The sequence below is a fragment of the Martes martes genome, assembly GCF_963455335.1.
Source record: "Martes martes genome assembly, chromosome: 2".
In the NCBI taxonomy this organism is placed as follows: Eukaryota; Metazoa; Chordata; class Mammalia; order Carnivora; family Mustelidae; genus Martes; species Martes martes.
Window position 1 is genome coordinate 108,199,560 of NC_137889.1, and position 27,754 is coordinate 108,227,313.

General features: G+C 36.9%; 1 protein-coding gene across 1 annotated transcript in view; it reads right to left on the bottom strand.

Annotated features, from left to right (window-relative positions):
- Nucleotides 1–27,754, bottom strand: part of COL25A1 (collagen type XXV alpha 1 chain) — a gene marked incomplete at both ends in the record, with an annotated part of 459,205 nt that overhangs the window by 85,202 nt on the left and 346,249 nt on the right. Inside the window, 2 exons of the mRNA XM_080796594.1 lie at nucleotides 10,975–11,019; nucleotides 13,048–13,074. Of these exons, the coding sequence (XP_080652720.1) occupies nucleotides 10,975–11,019; nucleotides 13,048–13,074 (72 nt within the window). The remainder of the gene's footprint in view (nucleotides 1–10,974; nucleotides 11,020–13,047; nucleotides 13,075–27,754) is intronic.

A 27,754-nucleotide genomic window follows, 5' to 3' on the forward strand; every position in this document is an offset into this window, starting at 1 on the left:
ACCTCTCAGCCTTAGCTCAAATGTCCCCTTACTACAGGGGTTGACTGGATACCCCACCACCACCTCCTTTGCCCACTATCTTACTTAATTTTCTCTATTGCACTAATTGCCATATAATGTATACTTTTTTTGGTTTCAAATCTGTCTCTCCTACTAGGAATGCCAGATTTGAGAAATCAAGATACAGAACACCTACTTAAATTTTAATTTCAAATAAACAACAGAATTTTCAAGTTACATATATCTTAAATATTGAATGGGACATAGTCATATCAGAAGTTATGGGTTATTTATCTAAAACTCAAGTTCAATTTGGCATCCTGTATATTATCTGGTGACCCTATTTCCCACCTCCACCCTCTCACCACACTAGAATATGCACTCTGTCTATTTTGATCCCTCCTCATTCCACATTGCCTAGAAACTATATCTCACACATAATAATTGTTCAGTTACATATATGATGGAGAAATGAATGAATACAGGAGAAGCATATACATTAAGGCCACATGAAGATATAAAGCTCTTATAGGCCTGGTGAGAGACAGCGCAAGACTTCTCTTCTGGGAAACTGAAAAACCTATAAGTGTGTTGGTAAGAGATGATTCATCTCAGGTACAGCACGCCAGCTCTTGGTGGGAAAAGAGAAGGGGACCCAAGAAAAAGACAGGAGAGATGTTAAGCCAGCAGTGATACCTACGAGTCATATAGGTCAGTGTGAAACATTCGAGCTGAGGAACAGAGGAAAAGCTCAGGGTAAGTGAAGGACAGAGTACGATGGGCGGAGGAGTCCACGAAGGGCAAGATGCCTTGAATGAGCAGAACTTCATGGCTTCCAAGGGGCTCACGCCCCTGAGCCCCACCAGAACTCTCAGGGAAGGATGGCTGAGAGCACTAAAGGCTGCTGTAGTTGCGCCTGTAGGTACAGAAACTGGGGTCTTCTACATATTTCCCTATATTCTTCCATCTGCTCTTTCCTGCACCCCAAGTGCCTCGGGGGCGGGTGGCAAGCAGGAGGTGGGGCAGTGCTGGTTATATTAATTATCGTGTCATCTAAAGTTCCCACAAGACCCTTTCAGAGCATATACATGCCATCATTTACCTTACGAACTCACCCTAACATCTGCTCTTCCCTAAGCAGAAGCACTCACAGAACAGTGAATTATTTTAGGTGAAAGCATCCAAGCCAGTCATTCTTAACAGACAAAGAAGCACATTCAGAGAATAACATTCCAGAGGGAAATACCTACAAAGAGCAGATGTAAGATCAGAGCCCAGGCCCTTCTGATTCCCCATCTTGTGTGCCTTCTATTTGAGCAACTTGTGTCTAAAAGAAACCTCATTCATTTTTATTATGTTTCTTTTCTGTTTAACTTGAGCATGAAAGAGGAAAGTGGCTTCAGGAAGCCTCCAGTCTAATCTCAGGTTTCCCACCTCTGATCTTGTGACATAGCGCAAATTGCTCAGGTTTCTATGGAGCTCGGTTTTCCTTCTCTGAAGTGTGTGGGAGTAGATTAAATGCTTGCCTTCTCTTCACTCTAAAGGACTAAGATGTAGTTTTATTATTGTTTTAAATGGGAACTTAGAACATTTTACTGAACGCATGATACCTACATAATATTAATATTATTATTATTTGTTGCTGTTGCTGGACTCAAGATGTCACCTGGTGATTCCTTATTCCTCAGACACTGATTAAACTCGGCTCAGAGCCCAATTTCACAGGTGAAGGAAGTTAAGAGTCCAGGGCTCCCCGGACCCTTCTGCTGGGGTTCATCGTGGTTTCGTCCCAGACCAGTTCAGATGGGTCAGTCAGTTCTCTTCACCGGTTGCCTCCAAAACCCCACTCTTCCCAGGCCTTTTGTGAGTTCAGGATATGGTGTTCCTGGGATGGTCTCACATCACAGAGCAGGCAGCTTTCCTCACTTGCTGGCTTCCACCCCGACTTTCTCTCTCCTCCCCTCTCTCCTAGACCACCCTGGGCATTCAGCTTTACTCTCTCTTACGTAAAGCAATTTAGTAGTTTCTAAAAGGCTTCTGCTTGTGCGCCCAGTCTCCAATTCTCTTCTACCTCCTTGCCTACAGGCAGAGGAGTCTTTGTAACTTGGCGAAAGAAAAACCAGAAAACCTGGGCAGTTGAGTTTGGTTCTGTGTCAGAGAATCCGGCGTCCTGTAGAAGGCTCTGTCTTGTTTACCTAATCAGCAAAATCCCTCCCTAAAATTAGAATCTCCATACCGGTAATACGAACGAACGCTAATGAGTAGAAAGTTGAGAGGTCTATCAGCCAGGAGCCTAAAAAAACCTGTTTCAGATAATCTACTGAAATGGGTCTTAAACTGAGTAAAGTAATAACTAAACTGAACCTAGTAATCAAACCTTCATTATTCATTTTTTTAAAGTACAAATGTTTAAAAACGTAAAATAAGTAAACATAGCAGTTTTATCAATAATATTATGGCATGGACTCTCTCAGAAATACGCCTGCGAGTTATGACTGTTTATTTCAGTTTTTGTTCTGCTAAGAAATGTAAGAGAAATGTACAAAATATAATTTGAACAAAGAAATTCAAATACAAGAAGATAGCTAAGAATTTAGTGGTCACAGGAAATAGCTAAATTGCATTAATTTGGGCAAAATTTACATTAATGAGAATTATGTGCCTTGAGTACACCCCTAATCTTTGAAGGTCTGGGTAGAAGTCCACATGGATGACTCCACATTCCCCCGCATAGTGCTAATCTCTTAGTGCTAATATCCTCTCTTCCTCTTCCCAACCCCTGTCCTCTTCTTCACCAGGAAGGGCCTTGGAGGCTGCGTGTGAACCTCACAGCCTGCAAGCTTTGCCCACAGCTCCCCAGCCAGAGCGGCTCCAAGGTCACCAACAGGTTTAGGGGTGCATACACCAGCTGTGTGGCTGTTCATGGGACTATGGACTTGCAGAAGAGGCCAATACAAGCACTACTGCAGAATCAGGACACGTGAGGCAGAAATTCTTGGGTCATGGACCTAGGATGTGATCAAGAAATGGGGAAACTGGGCTTTGAGTAGTCATGCCTCCTTGGCCCTCACTCTGTGGGGAGGGTTATACCACAGGAGGGACAGAGGAGGCATCATGAGAAGCGCTGCTTGCCTGGGTGTAAGGGAAACGCTATCCAGTATGACCTTTGTAAGTAATTTATGAAAGGTACCAAAATGAGCAAAAACCAACCAGAGAGCATGGTGTCATAGAGGACTGTCTTTTCTGTATGTATACAAAAATTGTTCACCATGTACATGGTTATGGGGGAGAGAAGATTGAGAACAAAGAAATGTTTTAGGAAACTATAATCAAAGTGGTTCTGTTAAGTATTCTAGGACTTGCAACATAACACACCCTTGATAATATATTGACTTTTTTTAAGTTTTAAAGCCCTGCTAATTTCTTCTTTCCTAAAGCATAGTCCTTAATGATAAATCTGTGTACAGTTTGAATGATAAATTATTTTTTTTCTCTTGAGAAGAGAATGTGCCTAATTATTCACAGAAATGTTAAGTGGTTATATCCAGCTGGAAAAATTCTAAAGATCAGTGAAGAGTAGTAGAAAGAAATAATAGTTCTTACTAACATTTGCTTATACACCCAGGAGGCTTCCGAGTCATGGAGTTATTAATGCGCCAGTACAGAAAGGAACATAGTCTGTTCTTTTTTAATATTGTAAGAATATTTAACATTTTAATAAAGTTACATTTGTTACTTTATTTTTCCTGATTAAACTTTCAGATAAATATTTTAATCTTCATTTGATGAACGAAGACACTAAGGCTCAGAGAAGATAAATACCTTGCCCAAGGTCCTACAAATACTGAAAAGCAAAGCTAGGTTATTCTGAATTTAATATCCTCATTTTTTTTTTTATAAAGACTTCAGTTAGTTTCATTTTTTTTTAAGATTTTATTTATTTATTTGAGAGGGAGAGAGAGAGAGAGAGAGAGCAAGCATGAGAGGGGGAAGGTCAGAGGGAGAAGCAGACCTCCTGCTCAGCAGGGAGCCCAATACGGGACTCCATTCTGAGACTCCAGGATCATGACCTGAGCTGAAGGCAGTCGCTCAACTAACTGAGCCACCCAGTCACCCTAAGATCCTCATTCTTAACAGTGGAAGCAGAGTCATGCACAGTGAGAACAAACTGCCTGGCTTTGAAGCTGAACTCTAATACAAACACCTCGGTACCTCTGGGTAAAATATTTGTCCTTTCTGTACTCCCATTTGCTCGTTAATATAGTAGAGATGCTAGTTCCTCCTTCATAGGATTGCTGTGAGAAATAAGTGAGCTAATATGCACACCACACTAAGGACAATACTTGATACTAAATGCTGAATACATATACCACACTTTTCTGTTCTCTGCAATGGGCAGAGAAGACAGAGAAGAGAATCCTGAAAGTAATTCAATTTCTCATAAATTAACCCTTCTGATACTGTTTCGCAGTTGGAAAATGGTTATGATCTCTTGGCAGTGTGGTCTCATAACAAATGAATGGAATTGGGTAGATGTTAAACTATTAGGATTGTCACAGTAAGTTATTTCATTGCAATGCCATATATATATATATATATATATATATATATATATATATATATATCTTTCAGAGAGAGACAGCATGAGCGGGAGGTGGGGGGGTCATAAGCTTGGAGAAAAGGTAGACCATGATGAATACAGAAGCTCCATCATGATTGTTAATACGGTATTTTGGAAACCAAATTCTGAGAGCAAGCTTGTCTGTAATTTAATTTGTAAGTAGTGCACCGTAGGGGTAGTTTCTCTTCCTTCGCCAAATGCTGGCCACCTGTTGGGTCTCACGTAAGTCACCTATCTATTCAGAGAAGCATCACTTGGCATTACTTGGCTCTGTGCACCAGACTCCCTGCCACAGTCCTTAACAGAACTGTGACGTAACAGGTTTTTAGTATAACTGTTCATTTAATGTCCCCATCCCCAGTTATGCTGGAAATTCCATGCAGACCGGGAGAGATGGTGCCTGGCACCCAGTAGTAAGGGCTGTATGGGTGACTGAAAAAATCAACAAGTCAATCAGTGGACACATTTATGGGAAGTTTTTTTAAAAAGCTTTCCCAGATTACATACACAATTGAATCAGATGTAGTAAATCAGTATTTTTGTAATCCCTTCTAGAAAATACGGTGTTCTTTCAATTAAAATGGAAAATAAGTGGACTTGATGATCTCATAAATCAAACACATTTGCTTTGTTTGTTTTGGGACAGCCTGTGAGCAGCTTGCCTTCTCTCACACCCTTCCCCCAGGAATCCCTTTCCCTCAACTTTTCATTCTTCCCTCTCCCGATATTTTAGTAGAATGACAGAATTTAGTAGAATGATAACTATTATCAAATTCTATAGTAATATGCCTAAATGAAGTCAGGGGGAAAGTGGTTTAAAAAAATCTTTATTTCATTTATTTCAAGCCAACATTAAACTACCTCTTGGAACTAACTTTTCATTCCTCTCTAAAAGAACATAAATTAATTACATACAGAATAGAAATATTGCTTGTCCCACTTAACAAGTAAAGTTGAGTGAAAAGTCTCTTTAAGAGTAAGCATGTATGCAAAAATGCCTGAGAATGTATGAATCACACTTAGGGAAAAAGTGATTTGACTACATGAAATGTTCTGTAATAGGAAAATGATGATGTCTCTTTTAGAAGAAAGAACACATTCTATTATTATAGTTATTCGAGAAAAAAAGTCCTGTATTCTGAAAATTCTAATGTACGTAACTGCTAACTTTAGAAGAGAGAAAAATTCATAAAAACAATTTGTCTCAACTTTAACCTGCAAAATGATTGAATTGCTGTAAGATACTTTCCCTGAACTATTAATTAATCTGGAATCAGAAATCAATCACTTCATTTACTCTGAGTATTTTTTCTTAAAGTCTAAAATCAGGAAGGCACAACTATATTGGATAAAAGGACCACTGAATAAGTTCTGCTATAGGAAACTTCTAAGCTAACCAACCAGAAAACAAACAGAACTATACCATATTCAAATCCTTCAGGAATTTGATTCAGAGCCAAGGAAGCCAAAGAAAAGAGGGTATTTAGTTGTTACAGTAAGTGAATCAAGGATAAAAAATATTGAGTTCATCGAACAGCACACTGAACAGACTTGAATAAACAGCTTGACCTTTGGAAGTCTGAGTGCTTCAATTTATCTGTTCTCTAAATACACTTACAATAAAAATGCCATTAGAAGTATGCTGTGAGGATTAATGTCAGTGAAGACCATGAGATCCACAGATAGGAGATGAAAAGGAATTCTAAATACCATAACTATAAACAAATTAAAATTTAATGTTCCTTAAAAATCACATAGCTATCTGGGATAGACTCGTAGATGATACACTAACATCATTTTTTATTAGTAGATGATAATGCTAGCATCATTTTTTATTTATATTATATACTGAAGTTTAAAAATAATAAATTTCAGAAAAGACTTGAAAAATCCATGAATAAGATCTTCTGATATTTGTCTTTTGCTTTGGAAACAATCCCTATGACTCTGGAGCCTCAGAAATACTCTAGCTTGCTGAGACAAAATAATTGGTTCTTAATCCTGAAAATATTTATTATCATTTTCATGGTAACAAACAAACACAGGTGTTAAGTGCACCAATTAGACTTTTAATGTACCCTGTCTCTGTCCCCAGATCTCTTCTTCAGTGTTATTTGCCCAGTGTTCTTATTCAAGTAAACTGTCATTATGATGATTCATTTTTATGGGTACTAATTAATGTAAAAATGTGGAGAGAGAAGAAAAATGTAGCATTCTAATACCACTAATAAAAGTTGAGATTTTGAAAGTTCTGATACACATATAAACAAAAATTATTTTTTGTTATGTTCAGTTAGCCAGCATATAGTACCTCATTAGTTTTCGATGTAGTGTTCAAAGATTCATTAGTTGTGTACAACACCCAGTGCTCATCACAACACATGCCCCCCTTAATACCCATTACCCGGTTATCAAAAATTATAGACAGCAATTAATTTTGTCAAAGGAAAAAAAGTTTAAAAGATAGTTTACAAGATGGTTTAAAAGATGAGGGGCGTCTGGGTGGCTCAGTGGATTAAGCTGCTGCCTTCGGCTCAGGTCATGATCTCAGGATCCTGGGATCGAGCCCCGCATCTGCCTCAGCATCCCTGCTGAGCAGAGAGCCTGCTTCCCCCTCTCTCTCTGCCTGACTCTTTGCCTACTTGTGATCTCTCTCTCTATCAAGTAAATAAATAAAATCTTTAAAAGATGGTTCTACCACAAAATTATTTTTAAAAGCTCCCACTTCTCCAGTATATCTGAGATGTAGGGTTTAATGGTCAAATATTTAGATATACAAGTATATGTATGTATGTATAATATGTATTTATCTCTTCATGTATGCATGTGGGTGTGTAAGAGAGAGAAACAGACAGAGAGGGATAATGAATAATGGGACACAAACAAAATGCTAATTACACCTTTAAACCAACAAGGTCTGTTGTTGAGAATTACAAAAGTTTGTGTCCAATACGATTAGCTAGGGAAGAAGAGGACAACTTTTCATACTTACAGGTAAGACTTAGTATGAAATCCACCCTAATTGCTTTGGCTGCTGATAACAAATTGGAAATTATGGAAACAACAGCTTTCAGAAATGGGAACTGAGAATGCTAGAAGCCGGTTGAATAGAAAATGAGACACAGGTGACTCTATCTCTTAGAGACTTAGAAATAAATAAGTGCATCCCCTGGTCTCATTTCACAAAGGAAGTATGAAAAGGGTCTTCCAAAGGCTGCCCATGAGATGGAAGAAAACTGAGCATCCTGACTCCAGGGCAGCGCTCTAGGGTGGGTGAGTGGGGAAAGAGCCAAGGGACAGAGAAACGTTTTACCTTCCTGTGTAATTTTGCATATTCGTGTTCTTCCTATCATGATTCAACTGGCTTCTCCTCCCTGCTTAAGGGTAAACCTAGGGCTCATTTGCTGAAACTCCTCCAGTGTGATACTATTCCCACAGACAGTAACATGTATAGAGCATCTGTAACATTGCCTTCACTTTAGAGACATTATCTGGCTAATACTGCAAGGTCTGTATTTCTATTTTACACCTGAGCCTTAGAAACAAATAACTTGCCCAAATGAGAACTGGGATCTGACCCATTCATTCTGTCTCTGACTATAGAGTCCACACATTTTCCCTCCATACCACACTGCCTTCCACATTTCACAGAAGGGGCTCAGGAGCCCTTTGTAGACTGTGATGCCAGAAAGAGCTAGATTGGGGTTCAACGCCATGGTACTGCTTATGTAAGTCCTCTCCTAATACAATCGGAAGAACTGGAAGACCGTTACAAAATAATAAACATTCAGATTAGCAGTCAAGGTGACCCACATTTGAAGGAAAATAGTGTAAAAAAAAAAAAGTCGCTACCAAGTTTATTGGCCAAAGCCAATCACCAATTTTGTCAATCTGAATGGATGGAAAACAAATAAAATACATTTTTAAAAATATTTTTCTTTCATTTTTTAAAAGAGAAAAATCTATTTTCTAGTTGTTATTCTGTTGTGTTTCTGATGTCTAGAAAATCAAATTTTTCCTTAACCATTATCTGAAAAATATTTTCTAAGCCACAAAAATACTTCTTTGGAAAAGTGAAATTGTAATTGGGAAAAAAGTTTTCTTAAGACAGTTTGAGGACATTTAGGTGCTTTAAAAAAATTATGTCACTGTAAGCTCTTGTCTTAGAAAAGCAAATTGTAGACATCCAAAACATATTTCAGATGCTTAATTACAGAATTATTACTCTTTTTCCAGCTTTGTATTTACTGTCTAAATGACTTGCTGTTTCACTGAAGGACTCATGGTTTTGCACTTTATTTTCCTAAAGGTAATATAGCAAATATTACAGATGTTAGATAATGACTAGTGTTAGCAGAAACTTCATCCACAAAGCTTTAGGTTAAATTCTATGGAGTAGGAAAATCAATCATAAACTACGTTTTGCTAATACCTTCACAAAAGTGTGAAATTATTTAGCTTCCCTAGGTCTTATAGAAAACACTTTAAAATGCCACAAAGATGTATAACAAGACATAAAACTGCAAATATTAACTATTTCCTTGAAATATAATTTAACCTTGGTGACTAGGACAAGAAAATGTCACATTCCTTTCTCTTGCTAAGGAAATTGCATATTTCCTTTGCAAAAATAAAGAATATGTAGTCTTCATAAACATGTATGTGACAGTTTTAAGGTTGTTTTGTTTCAGGTTAAAGGTTTCTATAAATTTTCATGATTGTCCCAAAGTTGAAAAAAGAAAAGAAGCAAAGAAGAAAAAGCAAAACATTAACCTTAAGGGTATAAGCTTTGTTCTTCACCAATGTTAAAAACATTTCTCTTATATCCATATCTTATATCCATATCTGTCCTTTCAAAAATATCTTGACTTACATAACTTCAAAATCAATCTTAGAATGAGTATAATTCCAAATTTTTATGTATCCCTCCATGATCTACAATGCTCTAATAGAAAGTTAAGCTTTGACCTTTACCAGGATTTGTGAAGCAAACAGATACGCATTTTATTAAGTGGTAAACTGAGCAGTGACTTGGGCAGCTCACTCCTGAGGAGTATTTATTTGGTTTGTGGACTAACGGATACCATAAGCCTTGATTGAGGACATCAGTTTCACTGGGAATTGAGTAATTGTGGAAGCACAGAGCCTTGTTTAAGATACAGATCTATCACATTTCCAGAATTTCACCAAAATAAAATGAAAGGAAAGTTTCATTGTAAGATCCTCCCCTGTCATAAAGGCATTTAATCCTCACATCGACCCTAATACGTGGAAACTGTTACTGCCTTCCTTTTACAAATGAAGAGACTGAGGCCAGAGAGTTCAAGGACTTTGCCAAAATTCATGTGGCCTGTAAGTGGCAGACTCATGCTTTTTGCTAGCCCCTCTGTAGGTTTTAAATAGTGACTGTTAATTATCATCTTATTGGAGAAGAAAAGATGGACAGGATGGAAATGTCCCTAGCAGGTCTACTCTGTATGTCAATATTGGGCTCCTTATGATTTCAGAATTTTCTCCAGAGTGCACGGATTTAAAATTTTCTGTTGAACACAAGCTGATGGGTCACAGGCTTTTACACGGCTGGTCCAAAACCCTGTGGGAGACACGTGAAGTCCCTAGCTCAGCCAGTCCCTGGCTCCTTGTAGACAGGCTTTGTTAGCTGCCCCTATGGCTTTCCTGGTCTCTGTGAGGTTCCAGGTTGAAAAGCCAGTCAGCACTGTTGGGGAGCACAGAAGAGCAGCCCTACCTGTGGGAAAGCTAGATGCTTTGTCCAACCAGTAAATATGTTGCAGGAGTAGATGTAACCACACACATAGATATGTCTGTGTAGAGTTGTGGGGGTTTCTTATTTTAGTCCCCCCTAATTATTAACAGTACAATAAAAATGTACTACCAGAGCTGGGCAAGTCTATTTAAATCCTGATTTTTCTTAACAGTAAAAAGAGCTTGCTCCTAGGTTCAGAATACTCCAATAGGTTCCCTCTGTAAGAATAACTTTTGTTAATGAGAGAAGTAACACATGTTACTTTTGCCATGCCAAGAATGAACTGGAGTGTATTTTGTTTATCACAATTAGTGTTAAACACATTTTTCCTGTTCTATGTATATTTATAAGAAAGATATAGTTGTATTCCTATAAAACTTATCAAAAGAAAATGGAAAATTTTCTAAGAGTATCTATTTATGCATCATTAAAAATTAAACTAGTTGGATCTTTTGCACCATAATTTCCCTATATTTCAAAAGTATATGTAGTGCTTTGTAAGTATATAAACTTTTTACTAACATTACTGACTAGAATGATTTTGTGATTTTAACGCTTTAAATGATCAGAAATAGTCTATAGAACTTACCTTTTGACCATTCACCCCTGGAATTCCAGGTTCTCCAACAGAACCCTAAGAAGACACAGGATTAAATTAAGCAGATGAAATCACAAAATATTTCAATTTTAAATTTGTATTGTATTAATTATGTGAGCCATAACCTTACTTTGCTAAAACATGTGCAAAATGTTAAGGTTTCAGATATATATCTACGGAATTCAGATATATAATAATGTAAGCAGATTTATCAAGCATTCCCAGAAACCATGGAGTTGAATTTAACCATGTTTCTAAATATCCACTTAATCCTAATATGATTTTAAAGAAATTTACATCATAAATTGGGATCCACAGCTCTCAGAAGACCACATGGCTCTACATTTTGGTGCTTTTAAGAAATAAACAGGCTTAGTCCCATCTGGGAAAGACTAGCAGTAGCAGTAACTCTTACATTTCAAGAGTTTAAATGCCATAAAACAAAAGGTAATTAAAGTAACAACCACTTGTTCCACAATTAGTAAAAAAAAAATGCACTCACGCTATAAACTCAAATTTGCTGTATTTGGAGCATTTTCCCCTGGACTTTCAGGGAGTACATTTAAGCCAGGAGAGTGTGAATATGTCTTCCAAAGACTAGAAAAGGTGTTACAAATGTTAAATACTGACTAGGAGTAACACAACAGCACATCAAATATTAAGTTAAGTGTGTGTGTGTGTGTGTGTGTGTGTGGACACGTGGGCACAAGCACACTGGGGTGATTATGAATGGTTGGACGTAGGTGGGGTGAACTGAGAATAAGAAAGCTAATAATCACCTGAGAAAATCTTTGACATTTACCTGAATATAGAAACATTAACAAATATTTTCAAATAGTGATGTCATTTCCCCTTTCAGGCTCTGGAGAAACCATTTTTAAATAAAATGTGTTTATTCTTTGTCTAGCCTAGAAAACAGATTTTTCTCAGCTCATGTATGAGATAAAATTTCTTTAATAATAATGGGAAAAAATTTTTAAACAGTAAATACAAACCTAAAGCTGCTCTAAAAGAGGAAGTCTATTAAAAATATAGTCACTATAAAAATATATACAGCCATTATATGCAAAACAAATTGAGATGGCCAGTTCCTTAGTGCTTTAGGTAATTATATTGAGTGGGTCATTAAATGACTTCCTGAAGCCTCAGGCAGTAACTTTACCCTGGTCGCATGTGGATTAGGGTAGCTTTACAATTTCACACCATGCTTAATAGAGACATTATTGCGAAGGACAAAGTGTTCTTATACACAAGTTGTCTCACAACTCATTGGCTTTGGACTTGGTTTTGTAGGATTATATTTCAACAGATGCCACATGCCCAGCACTTGGGGGATAAAAAGTCTCTATCTTTGATGGATTCCAAAGATAAAGAATAATCACTTTTCCACCTGTTGTAATGCAATTGTTTTCTTTAGTTTTCTGTAGGTTAAATATCCTTTTCCCCTCATCGTGAGGTGGGAGTTGTAATAGGGAAGGGGGACTTAGCAATATTTTGTTGGCAAAAGGCCATCTACCTACTACTGATATATTTACTACTGTATATTGATGTAATTTTAGAAGTGCTAGACCACCTCCATCAGAATGTAATGGTGAATTCTGATGACTTGAAAATGACAATCAGGAAGTCATTTTTCAGATTACCTCGCAAAGGGAAACACTTGTGGACCAATGGAATACAGTTACCAAACAACAAGTACGTCTTCTGTTCTTGACCGTTCTACGATCATTTGGTCATAATACTTGAGCAGGACCATGCAGTTGATCTGTAATGTCCTATGACCTTTCAAATTCTGAGCTTTGTCACAATGTTTTATCATTAAAAATTCAGTAACGTAAAGTTCAGCAGAGAGCTTAAAAAGAGTTTACTCTGGATTTATTGGATTCCCTATAATGGAGTTGATTAGAAATCTAATGGCTCAATTAAATGATTGTATTTTTAGAAAGGAGAATGCACAATCAAGATGCTTCAGCATGGCTTACAGTAGCTAATTCTATTCACCTCTCATGCTAGCCATTAGGCAATGCAAGTATAATTACTTCCCCAGTACTGTTTATACTCTACCTTTTGTCCTGGAGGCCCCAGAGGACCCTAAAAAAAGAAAAAATGATCCAATTAACATAATAATGTAACCATTGAAACTTAAATGACCAATTAAAACTGTCCTAGTCTGCAAGGTTCTCTATGCTGTGCAGAAATATGCTGATGTTTTGTATGCCAAGGAAAATGGAAATTATTGGTTGGAAGTACACAATAGGTCTTCTCTCTTGTTTTCTTTTGAAGAACATCAAGCATCTGTAGTAAGAGTCTGATTTTTTCCTTTCAAAAAAGAATCTTCACTATTCCCGTGCATCTGTTTCTTCAAATACCTGCAAATCCATCACCTCCATCTCATTTAGAAAGCTGGAGTTGTTGCTGCTAGAAACAGTGAAAATGCAAGGCAGTTCCCAGCAAGCAGCACATTATGTGACTTCTGCATCTGCAAAACTTCAGTAAGCAGATTTGCAAAGGGAATCATTGAATAGCATGACAAAGGAACATATTTTGTTCAATTCTTCCTCTTATGATATGTGGCCAACTGACTGGCACAAAAACTTGTTTACAAACTAGGGGATACCAAGGTCAACTGTGGCACCTAGGGTGTACCAGAAAAGGAAACAAAAGATGCTGTCAGTTGTCGATAACCTATGACACTGGGCACGTTGGAGGGGTTAGAATATTCAGGAAGATGGATGGGAATATTTACATATAAAATGGAAATATAGCAGTTCTGAGATTTAGCCGTTTTTCAACCACAAAGTCAGCATTGGGATTCTGTTGGCTTTATGTAGAATTAGATGCAGCTTTGGGATGGTGGAAAAGAGCACAAAGACATCCAGCTATAATTCTGATTATTTATGTCTATTTTTACATAAAACATTGAGCATTTTCCTACTAATTCTTTCAAAAATACTTTTAATGTTAGTATATTTTAACAAAGTTACGCTTTATAAGTGATGGTAAGTGATAGTTTATGACTTCATGTTAACTAGTTCTGTATTCCGTTACATCTAATGAACGGCTAACCTATTTTCAATGTGTGACATTTCAGTTAATCAGCATCTTAATTCATACTCTGTAACATTAAAGAAAGCATAGAATGCACATTAGAGGGAGAATTGGTCATGCATAATTTTTTATTAAAAATACACCACGTTTAGGACCATTCAGAGAATCTGTTCCTCATAAATTATTTTGTAATCCTCATAGGAAGACTAAGAATTTCCTCACAAAATCAGCTTTAGGTTATTGAAAGTGCACAGTGCAACATCACTTTTCTGTGTTCCTTTTTTATATACTCAACCAGCTAGCTTCTTAATGAGCAGAGTATCTGGCATATCTGTGTAGTCAGAGAGCCTTCCTTCCCATTTCATGCCTCCTATTTAAAATTCTCCCTGCGTTAGATTTTGCAGAGAAAATAGAGGCTATCAGGTGTAAATTCCCTCACCATCATGGCTCTCATCAATCCAAACCCACATGGACCTCCTTCCTAGCCAGAGGGAGAATAGGTGCCCCTCCTCTGCAGGCAGATACATCCAATAGACTCTGGAATCCATCCTTCCCTCTGTCCTCGGGGATCTTTCTCCATCAATTATCCCTGCATCTGTATCAGAGCCTCCTGCTTTCCACTAGTTCCTTCCCCTTAGCCTATAAACAGGTTTAATCATCTCTCTCTTAGGTAAATTGTTTGGGAAGTGAATGCTAATGCTAAGTAAAGGCAGAATTTGGAACTTATAGCAATGGGGGAGCTGAAAGTTAAAGAAGACTTGGGTTTTATCGTGGTCTATGATTCCATTTGCCCCAGCGTCTCCAGGGCATTTCACTTCTTAAAATGTTGATGTTAGGAAGGAAATCATATAACAAAAAGTACATTAATTCAATGTTTAGACTGAGAATGGATATGTGCAATTCGAAAAGGTTTCTTTCCATTTAAACCTAACCTTGCCACTTGAAAAAAGATTGTGCAGTACAATTGAGTTTTTCACTGCATTGATGGATAACTCAGGAAGGGAATATTTCATTGAAAAATCAGAGCAAATTTGAAATCAAGTGTTTCAACTAGCAACTAAGATTTCTGTATTTTCTAACTTGGTCTCTGTTGCACGACCACATTAAAGTAAAGATTTAGAAAGACTATCCATAACTGTGAAATCTACAAAATTATATAGCCTATTTTAACACAATATTTCATGAAAATCAAAGGAGAGCTATAGAGAAAATAGATACACAATTTTTCTTCATGGTTAGGAAATTACTTCTATTTTTGCTAAACTCTAAAAATAAAAGCAGTTTTAAAGATGTAACATTAACTTTGAATTGTGAATACAAGTCTTGTGGATTATTCAGAACTATGTTGCCAAGGATATATTCTCAGCTACCAAAAATGTGCATACAGTCCTTTGATCTCACTGGCAGGAAAAATGGTAGCAAGCCAAGGATAGTGTCATCTGTTACTAGCAGGGGAGTGGGAATTGACTGGAGTTGGATAGAAGGCACAGATATACATTTAAGTATACACACACACACACACACACACCCCAAATGGTTACTTTGCTGATCAAGATCTTGCTTATATCTGTGTTTTGAGTGTCCTTCGATTAATAAACCCATTATACACCTATGACATTGTGGTCATGAAATTCAAGTTTACAAATGAAAGCTTCACTGCTCAAAAATTGACTTTAGGGGCTCCTGGGTGGCTGTCAGTTAAGCGTCCGGTTTTGGGTCAGGTCATGATCCCAGGGTCTCAGGATGGGGCCCAGCATTGGGCTTCCTGCTCAGCAGAGAACCTGCTTCTCCACCTCCTGTTCCCCCTGCTTGTGCTCTCTCTATCAAATAAATAAATAAAATCTTCTTAAAAAATTGATTTTGAAGTTAGAGTATGTTATGACCAATTGATTAAGATATTTACATTTGACTAGTTTTGTGGCTTCTAGAGCAAATATATATTAATACAGTTACAAGCAAATGCCATATAAGCATTCACTAACCTATCTAATCCTCTTAAATTTATTTATATTTTCAGCCTGCTCAAAAGTCATTATGAATAATGACTCAGATGAACAATGTCATAAGTTCACTACTCATTGGTCACATTAGTGCTTTTACTATTCCCAAAATTAAAGCCAATTGTTCTAGTGTTGTAAGATTTCTAAAATAATTCCATTATTATTGTCTCTGCGACTTAAGTTTGGATCAAATATTTTTCCAAAATAAGAGTCAATTTTTCACCATTTTTATTAATCAATAAATTGTTCCTTTTTAGATATTTTCTTGGTGGGCACCGTTATGTTTGCATATACTTTATAGAGATTCAATTTAAATGGGAATAATCTGGTCCTTCATTTTTCAAAATAATTTCTGTGCATATGTCTCAAGATTAAAAACTGTCCACCATATAGAATCTCAACATATTAAACTGTATTTATTCAAGTTTAACTACAGAAGGGTCAGAATGTAATTTAAACCTTAAAATACACTTATTTCAGTATAGATTTTAGGCAATGTATTCAAAAGATAAAAACCAAATGAGCCATTAAAAAATCCCAAGTGCCGAGTACTAATATCACCCATCTGCTGACAAATTTTTAAATCAAAGCTTTTGTGATCTTTTGGAAGAGGCCATGGAGAGCCATGCAATGTTGTTAAGACTTACAAACAACACAGCGCCCTTGGTTTTCTTTCCTGTTTACCTTTGCCCCTGCTAGATTCCATTTTTAAATATCATAAAATATGTGGACTATGGTGAGCAAGTAAGTCAGAGAAATGTGACCGTCCTATTTGCCATCACCAAAAAGTGTGTGACTCATGGCCTGGGAGTGACCCTCTCCCCCTCCTGCTCCAAGTCTATCAGATAATTACTCAAGAATCTCTCCAGCATGCTCGCTTCGTCACCTGCATCACTACACCTTTGTTCAAACCCTCTTCTCTCCCAGCAAGCTGATGGGCGTCCACCTGAGGGCCACTCTGCCTTTAGTCTCCATCCACCTCTCTGCACGTTGCTATCTGAGTGAGCTTTCTAGAAGCTAAAGGGTTTATACCTTTCCTCTACTGAAAATCCTTCAGTGGCTTTCCATAGCTTTTGAAAAAAGTTGGAGCTCTTGTAATAATGGTAGTTCACCACATGAGCCAGGCTTTCTTGTCTCGGCACTGCTCTACCTCTGGCTGTCTGCTCCTGCAACTTCACTTTGGTTCCTCTCTTCTCTACCCTTTCCCTCTCAAAGCTCAGTGCCCCCACCTGTGGACGTGGTCCCCTTCTTTTGTTCTTCAAAGCACCCCTAAGACAGCACTTCTTTCATAAAATTTACCAACAGTATTGTAATTGTCTGCCTATCTCCTCCTTCACTAAATGTCTTTTGTCACGCATAGTAGCTGGCATACGGTAATTGTTCAGTGACTCCTTCGCATGCATTCATTAGTTCTAATAGTTTTCAAGTACCCTTTGAGTATCAGGCAATGCTCTTGGTGCTGGGGAAACAGCAGTGAACAAAATAAACAAAAATGCATGCCCTCCTAGACTTCATATTCTAATGAATGGAGAAAGACAGTAAAAAAATAAATGAGTAAATACAAAGTATGTCAGGCGGTAAGTGCTAAAGCAAACAGGAATAAGGATTGGGAGGAGTAGGTGTGGTAGTATTCTAAAGTGGGGGCGGTGGGGAGGTCAGTGAAGACCTCAATGATAAAGTGACTCTTGGACAGAGCTCTGAAAGGGGTCAGCCAGAGAGGCATGTGTAAAAGAGGGAGAAGAATGTTCCAGGCAAGGGAACAGCAAGTACAAAGGCCAAGAGGTGGACACATGAAAAGTGTATTTAAAAAACACCAAAGAAGCTATAGGTAGGAAATTGAAGGTGGGGATATGGACAGGGAAGGGAGACTGCATTTGTATGGAATTTTAGATTTTTGTAAGCACAAGAGTGTTTACTTTGAGGATAATAAATATTATAGGAATAAATAAATACATATAAATAAATCAAGTTCTTCTTGTACCATAGACAATAATGTCTCAAGACGGGAATGAGATTTTTCACCCTTGCATTTACCCAAGTCATTCTAACACTACTGGAATATGCTAATAGCCTTTAGATTACCTTAAGTGCAAAATGAGAGGAGGAATTCACTTCAAGGCTTCTATATTAAAACAGCCAAGCAAAAATCATCTTAGTTACATAGTCTTATTAATATGGAAAGTGTTGTGGATGTGGATGTAGGTCCAAGGTCTCTAATGCACTTCAGAAAGTCATTATGTAAACCATATCTAGAATTATCCACCCAAATTAATCTTCAAACACACTGTTAAGAAATGGATGTTTCTATAACCATTACGTATTGGCTGCACTTTCCAGCTTGTAAAAATTTAAAAAAGCATTTTTAATGAAGAAAATTCTTTTTAATTAAAAAAAAAAGGCTTGATAGATCATGGAATGGAAAAAAATTAATGAATTCTTCTGACACCACCGATGTTAGTCCAAATTTGATTGAGGTATTAATTACTTAAACAGGATGCAGAGTTTCTAAATGATGTGCTTTAGGTTGCCTCTTGGGAGGTGTTTTAAGGCAAGTTCTGGTTGCCTGCTATTAGGAAATGATGTTCTGTGTGAGCAGGGGGCGGACATAGTTCCTGTTCTGTCCCTGATGGCTAACAGTAAAATTTGAAGCTCTGAAAGCTGCTGGTCATTTCTGGATACAAGAATATACAACCAGCTTCTGTAATAAAAAGCACAGGGAACAAGAAAGAGGTGGTCCATCTGTGAAGGGGAGGATAAAAGCCCCAAACTATTAAGCCATTTAAAATTATTTCCTTTTTGAGTTAAGAATCTTTCCATGATTTAATAAGAGTTAAGCAAAATGAAGAAAATACATTAAAGTCAGGTTCTGTAGGGAAGAATGATAACACATCTAATCTAACTTTTGGAGTCATAAAATGTTAGTACCAGAATTTCTCAGGGACATGGTATAACAGACTTTAATCGTAATTTTTTCAAAGACATTAACTTGGTCAAAGGCATCACAAGATCAGAAAATGCATTAACTTAGTTTATAAAAAGTAAGAGGAAATTTGAAATAAATAATGAAAACTTGTCTTGGTTAAGAAGAATTCATTGAAGATATACTTATATAAAATTCCATATTCTACTTGGATGTTTTGATGAGGGAAGGTCAAGAAACATAAACTCTAGCCACTATTATATGTATGTCTGGAGTATAATTCAAGTAATGTTTTACAAGATTCAGATTTCATAGTTTAAGTGTGTGGAAATGCCAAACTAGGAACTACGGGGAAATGTTTAGAATATAAGAGAGTGTGCTGAAATGTTTTCAGTGTAAAAGCGAATGATTTAGTTGAACTGGGTATGAAGGAATAAAGCATAAACAAGAAAGACTAGGATAGTGCTGAGATGGGAGAGCCTCCTATCTTGTTTTGAGTCTTTCATGGACTCTGTCTTCAGTCACACTTAATCATTTATATTTTCCCAAGCAGTCTCCTAGTAGTCTTCACGTGGAGTTCTTAATAATTCTTCGAGTTTCAGCAGTCATAACTCACTTCCTTTGTGAGCCTTCTCCACTGCTCCCAGACAGAGCTGGTTTTTATCCTCTGTGTTTCTCTAGCACATTTTAACCAGCTATATTTTAATATATTCACTTATTTATAAAATCTACTTGACTAGGCAGCAAATTCTTTAGGTCATATATTTTACATCCTCAGTACCCAGTTCGTGCCTAGCAAATAAATATTGACTAAACTGAAGCAATGAATTAATGAACATAAAAATTATTAAATGACATTTATCAGATTTCCTCCATAATTTTACCACTCAAACCATCATACCTCTACCATGGGAAAGAGTTCAGAGTTTTGAAACACTTGTTCCTCTTTAAGTATCTGGGAGTTTTGTGTCAATAATACAATCCCATAATTTCTATTATTTGAAATAGTTCTTTTTCTAAAAAAAAATTATTTATTTATTTGCTTGAGAGATACACACACACACACACACACACAGCACATGGGGGATGGGACAGAGGGAGAGGGACAAGCAGACTCCATTCTAAGCACAGAACCTGACCTGGGGCTCTATCCACCCTGAGATCCTGACCTGAGTGGGAACCAAGAGTCAGATGTTCAACCAACTGGGCCACCCAGGCACCCCTGAAATAGTTCTTTATTTTTTTAAATTTTTCTAAAACAGGTCTACTTTAAAGACTATCAGTAGGATGGCATGTCATTCTATTAATTCATGAATACTTGACCAAAAAAATTTTTTTAAAGGAGAAATTGTTTTTTTAAAAGGAGTAAATTCTTTCTGACTTCTCTATCTCACGTGTTGAGTTTGTGGAGAGGGGAGAAGGATGAGTCATCCACTGGTGTTTCTCAAGATTATGAAGCTGTGACCTCTGTAAGGAAGGTCTCTTAAAGCTCAGGAAATTAAAGAAGTAATCCATTTTTTTTCACTACTTAACAAAACCAGGACCCAAGACTAAATATTGAGCATTAACTACCACCTCAGATTAAAGACAAATCTAGGTATTTGAGAATCTATGTTCTGATTAGGTCCCAAAACAGAGACTCTATCACCTCTCACCAGATATCCAGAGCTGAAATTAGCTCATTCCATTCCTTCTAAATACTTAATAAATTGTTTCTTGTTGCTGAACTCAAAATGGAAATGACCCGGAAAGAAAGAAAAATTAACAGGCTTCCTCTGCCCTCTGTGATTAAGCACACTTCCCTAGTGTACCATAAAGGAAACAAATTTATGGTTCACGAAGGCCTATCACTGTACACCACACTCAGTAAAAAATATTTCTATTGAGTAAAGTATAAGTGCTTTTCCTATTTTAAATCAACAATGCTGAGAAACACTAGCTGCTAAAATTTAAATATCCCATGATCAGCAGAAGGAGGACATAAATTTAGGACTATAATATATACTCATCTACTCTTCAGGTCTATTTCCCACCTAGACCAGCACTGCCCATCAGAACTTTCTGGAATGACGGAAGTGGTCTATTTTGCTTGATCTAGTATGGTAGCCACTAACTACAAGTAGCCATGGAACTCTGGAAATGTCGCTAGTGCAATTGTTTGGAATTGGATTTAAAATTTTATTTAATTTTAATTAATTTACATTTCAATAGTCACATGTGGCTAGTGGCTACTGTATTACAAAATGCAAATCTAGACTTTGGAAAACACAGAAGACTTCAATCAGGTGAACTGAATTCCAGCCTATTTCTGCCAGACTGCCTTGTGACCTTGGTCAAGTCATTTAACCACTCTGATGCTGCTTCTTTATCTGTGAAGTGATGAACTAGGTGATTCCTAAGATTTCTTCTAAACCTTTTACACCCTGCTTTAAAAATAGCCATGTAGTGTGACTAGAAATTGATACAGTTACTTTTCCACTATTCTCATGAAAATCAGTGTTTTAGTTGCACCACGCATATTCACGCACACACATAGAGTCCAAATAATCTTTACAGCACAAATGAATTTAAGAAGATGAGGGAGAAAGAGCAGTTTTACGGTAGTGCCGTTGCGTTGATCCTGCCTATTTCCACTCTTGGTGTTAGTTGCACCACGCATATTCACGCACACACGTAGAGTCCAAATAATCTTTACAGCACAAATGAATTTAAGAAGATGAGGGAGAAAGAGCAGTTTTACGGTAGTGCCGTTGCGTTGATCCTGCCTATTTCCACTCTTGGTGTGCAATGACACTTGTTGGGAGAAACTACAAAGCTGAATCCTTTGTGTTAGTACCTGATTTATTGATTCATTGATTTGTATAATTCAGTCATTTAGTTTATGCACAATAAGTACCAAGCATAAGTATTGTATGACCTGATAAATGCTGTGGAGGAGAGAAGAAAGCTTCTAACTTAGCTCAGTGTGAAGGGGTGTGAATACTTGAGTGTGCATGAAGTCTTTTCAAAGAAGGCGAGCAAAGGAGAAGTCTATTTTTTAAAGAATCCACCCAGACACGTGGACTCTGTTCTGTCCTTCGCCCTGGGCCGGAGGTCTCTTGCTTTAGGGCCCATGCTTTAGAGAGTTCTCGGGCTGCATGCCTCACGCTTGGCCCCCTGACTTCAGACTCTGCTTTCGGCAATAGGGACCCTGGAATTCTTTGCTCCACTGACAGGAGCTCATTTCAAGGACTCTGAGTTGCCTCTCCCTCAGTTCTGCTTTTCCAAAGGTGAACCACACCACTGGTATGCACAACAGTGAACTGGTATAAGAAGCAGAGAGGTGGGTATTTTAAGGCGTGTGGACATAGTTTGATCTTTGAACATTACAGAATGTCTACAGGTGACAGCTCCTGTCTCATAAAGTCGAGGGATGAGGTAGGTGTGGGAAACAAAGGGAATAGGCCAGGACCAGGGGCTGGGACTAGGTTATAGCTCTCCACATGCTGCCACACTCTGGCTTGGATCTCCAAGGAGTGCAACAATTTTGCATTTGAACTTTCCAAATCACTATGAGGACATACCTTTGAAGGTCATAGGTCAGAACATATTTTACTTGCCAGTTTATTAGCTTGGCTTATCCTTTTAAATATTTCAGCACATTGCATGAGGGCATCCATTTATATTCTTGCCCTAAAATGTGCACATTTGCCCTTAATCTGCAGATGTAAGGCACAGAGCTTATATGGACATGACTTTGTTTTGAGAAGTTTCTTCTTACTCTAATAATGAGATATGAGTATTTGGTAAAGAGATTTCAATGTCATTAAATATCCTCATACAAGGGTGATTTATTTTGCCTCAGTATAGCTCTACAATATGTTGGATCCTAAAGATAAAATAAATGATAGCTAGAGAGGTTGATGATACGTTTGAAGGGGACAATTTTTAAGGCTTTCTTCCACTAAAACTGAATATGTGACTGTTTTATTGTATCTCATTATTTACAGAATGTGTAGATGTGCATATATAACATGGATAAATGGTTATGTAATATATGTCTGTGCATTTACAATGAAACAGAATAGAATGATAGGACTTTAGATCTGGAAGGGGTCTCAGATATCATTTGATCTCACCACTTTAATAGATGAGGAATCTAAAACCTAGATATCTAAATTTGTCTAATATGATATAGCTTTCCAGACCTTTAATTGGAACCAGAGTAAGACAGTTAAAAATAGAGCTGATGCACATCGTAGAGGTTAAGGAAGGCAAAACGAGATGGAGAAGAACACAGACAGTAATCTATTCAGCCTTGTAGACTATCTTTTCAGACTTGTGTTACTTGATTGTACTCTTATACCACTATAAAAATGCTCCTTTAAAAGTTCACTTTTTGTTTCTAAGTCACTGAGCCAACTTTAAAGACAAGTCAAACTTCATGCTCTCCTACCACACCAAGGTAACTTTTCAACACCTCTGTTGAAGTCCACGCAGCCAGAAATCCAAAGTGAGTCCCTCTGAGTTGGCAACTGGACAGGGAAGTGGGCAGCACCAGGAGAAGAAGGCATTACTTGTCTACTTTCCCTTGGTCCATTTGGAAAACCAAACATTACAGGCTCTGGACAAAAAGCACCAAGGAGATGGGAAGGACTCTGTTGTTGTGGCCTTTACTTGGACTTCATGGACAATCAGATTAAGTGAGAATAATAAAGCATTAGAGAGGTTGCTAAGGCATCCCAGCAGGCAATGTGCACAAATGAAGCAAAGCAGTGTTAGTCAATAAGATTCCATTGTAAAAATCGAGTCTAATCGCCAAATATCCTAGGATGATGTTGATCATTTTTGTTATTGTGATTTGCGCTTTTGCTTTCTTCACCAGATTAAAATCAAAAAGAGAAGACTGCTGTTGTCTCCCGTGTCTGCCATCCTGCTGATCAAGACAGTTGACAGACCAAAGTACAGTTAAGTAAAATGAATTTTGGAGGTGGGAGAGCAAAGCATTGTAACTGAATATATTTAAAGTAAACCTTCACATATTGGTTAATTATAACTAAGTATATTTAAAGTAAACCTTCACATATTGGTTAATTATAACTAAATATATTTAAAGTAAACCTTCACATATTGGTTATTTCAATTTTATTTTAAATGAACCAGAAGCAATTATTTATGTTTACTTTATCAGCTAACATAAAGTGCATTACTTTCACTTGACCCTAATGTATTAAATGTATTTGCAGGCAAAATTAAAATAAACTGAACACATCTATAACCTGTTCAGACGTAAGTCCAAATTTTACTGTAAGGAACAATAACAGCAAAAGTACTTCTGAATTTTAAAAAAAAAAATCTCTGACACTACCGGGCCCAACGAATGACATTTGAAATACTTTTATAATTCAGAAAGAAATGAGTGGATATGCTATGGAGTTTACATATATTTGGGAAGAGAATGAGGGATGAAGATAGGGTTTCAGAGTAGAGAAAGTGATTTGGTCTATAAAGCACTGGATGTAGACACTTTGGGCCACAAAATAATTTTCAGGAAATTGGGATGAGTTGACATATTAATAGAGATTTATAAAACATCTATCTTTTATGCTTTTGAGAACTCCTACATTTGCCAAAGAAAGAAATAATAAGAATATCAAAAGAAAAGCTAACTCCAAAAATGCTATTTGAACAACTTTTTAAACCTCTGAAGAACGTGAAAAATAAAGATCACTTGCACCAGGGTTCAGAACTTCAGCACTTCCGATTGTGGTCAGTCCTAACTTTGATTCTTGGGTCTAGTTTTATGACTCAGAGCCACTCTCTTCTTATTTAAATGGAGTCCAGTTTATTTTAGCTCATGATTCCGTCTTTTAAAATCCCATCCTGAACTTCTCTGCAAACCCAAAGGTCATGTTTACAGAATAGATGCACAGCAGGATTAAATAAATGTGGAACCGCTTGAGCCACAGGCCTTCTTTTTTATTCTATCAGAGATGCTGTTAATCTTCAGATGATTATTTTTGCAATATAAAATATATATCCTGGATTATGAAAACTAATTCCCCACCTGACAGACTCATAAACAGTTTTGTAAGAGCTAATTTTAGAACGTTCCCAGGTTTTTTCATGTCATCATCAGAGACATTTTACATTTTACAAAATTCTCCAGTGCCTCTCAGGACCCTTTTATAAGCAAACACTCCTCCATGATACAAAGCAATAAACATAGTGAGTTTTTCATACCGTGGAAAAGATGAGAGCCATGTTTTTTATTATCTTTCCTTGTTTAACTGGTGGATGAGAAGAAGATGGTTATGAAAAACTGATAATGTAAGATGATAGGAAAAGGCCAAAAAAAAAAAAAAAAAAGACAACAGCAAATAGGACCAAAGGAATAAGTTGCACTTTCGATCACAGTATTTAATACATTGCAATTTCACTGATAGCTATAATCACACTGTACTTAGCCCTTCCATTTCACAGTGGCCTTTCTGTGTGTTAAGTTATGTCCACAAGGATTCATCTTAACAGCAATACTTCTTGTTTATGGAACTCTCTGTAGTTCATAAAGTATTTTCATATTATTATTATTTCACTTGTTTCACACAATAACCCAGTGAGATAGATGAATTAGGAATTACTTCCTATACGTCATAGATCAGTTAAAAAAAGATCACAGACTATAGTCAAACACTCTTAAACAGTTGTGAGGCCAGAACTACTGATCTAATTTTCTCTCTCCCAGACTTCAAGTCAAAACACACATGGGCATGTGTGCGTGCACGCACACACACATGCACACACACACACCCCCCACACACATACATAATATTTAAAAGAAAAAAAATTTCCAATGAAATTTTTCTCCCATGACAACTGCTATTATTTTTCCAGGATCCTCTTCTTTCTTTGAGATGGTTTAAAATATATAGGTGCTATTTGAGTTAACAAATATGACTAGTAGTTTTTTGAGAATAATAGTTTTTTAAACCATATAAATATTTCACTTTAAGCAAATATGAGATATAAAAATTCAGTTTGTTGGGAAGAGGAATTAGGGGATTATATTGCTTTACAAAAAGACTCTGAATGGGATTGCTTTAAATAGCAAAATTCCCCAGAACATTTAAGATATGTTGATTTATGAAAATCTGATTCATACAGAACTTTACAGGAATACATCTGTTATATAAATCCGTGTTCACCTGTAATTTACTCTAGGGGAACAACTGAGTGATAATAATAATAACACACTCATATAGTTCTTTGTTATGTATTTTAAAGTGCTTTTCCCTAATTTATTGCATTTGTCTTTGGCAACCTTCTAAGGGAGGCAGAGAGGGTATTATTATCCTTTCTTTACAGATGAGAAATTGAGAGGTTAAGTGACTTGCCCAAGGTCAGACAGACTATTCATTCATTTACTGCTATTTGAGTGATGTAGATTTAACGGGTTAGTCAAGGAAGTAAGGTTCTTCCTCCTAATTTTTTTTTTTTAAGCAGCTGTGAAGGCTATTAAAACAGAGGTGGATGATCTCACAAATATAACGTTGAACAAAAGAAGCCAGACATAAAAGTGCACATACTGTATGATTCTATTAATATAAAATTCAAATGGCGGCAGAATTAATCGATGGTGGCAGAAGTCAGGATGGTGGTGAACTTTGGGAAGAAGTGGAGGGTGACTGGAGGGCAAAAGGGGGGTTTCTGGGACATACTAATATTGAACATCTTGCTCTGCTTTGTGGTCACATGGTTAGGCTCACTGTGAAAAGTCACTGGGGTGTATACTTGTGATTTGTTTACTTTTCTTTATATATATTATGGAAGTTTTCTTCTAAAAACAGTTTTATATCTTAAAAAACAGCACTTTAAAAGATCATTACATTACAATATCCTTTGAACATTTGTGGTTTCAATTAAGTTTCTTAGCTGCATTCTAAAAATGAGAATATGAACTAAATTAGAAGATTAAAGAGAAGTAAAAGTTTATTAAAAAACAGAAACAAACATTGAGATCGTCACCTGAAAAGGTGCTGTATGAAATGGGAAATAAAAGCAAACTAAGATAATAACATAATTCACTTAGGACAAGTAGAACTAAGTCCTAGGAAGTTAGGAATTGTAGAGAAATGACATTAAATTGTGATTCCCATAGTATATTCTAGAGTATATGTATGAATTTAAGGAAGATAAGATTTTAATTTTTTAAGAAATCTGCTTTATTTTAGAATTTTGTGTGTTAGAATGCTGCATTGAGCATCAAGGTAGAAAGCCAATGGCAATGATAAAAATCTGAGGAGAAAAAAACATAGGCTCCCGAGAATCCCACGCGGTCTTCCATGTAAGAATGTTTGGAAGAAATATGTTTTGACCATCAGCCAGGATAGAAATTACAGTTGCATTCAGCTGCTTAAGGCAGTTTCAAAATTTATATTGTAGTTTTCTAAGAATCCTTCACCCCCGTGACCCGCTAACCCTGAGAACTAATGCTGTGCTTGTACCCAAAGTTACCACTGATGACATAGGCTTGGTTTAATTTTCACATATCATCTTTTTTTGTTCTTTTTCTTCCATTTTCTTTTTCTAAAAAAGAATCCATTATAGTACCTCCACTTTCGAGTCATCTGAATCAATACTCTATCTTGATACCATAGGTCAGGAACAAAGAATTTCCAGTGGAGGTGGGGAGGCTCAGACTCCATTTTAGGGTACTTTCCTTTAACTGGTGATGTTTCAAAGCCAACCCCACAATGGCTGGGACTACAGCTTGGTGAGTTTCTTCCCAGGAGGGCTGTTGAAGGCATCCTGTTCAGGGAGAAGA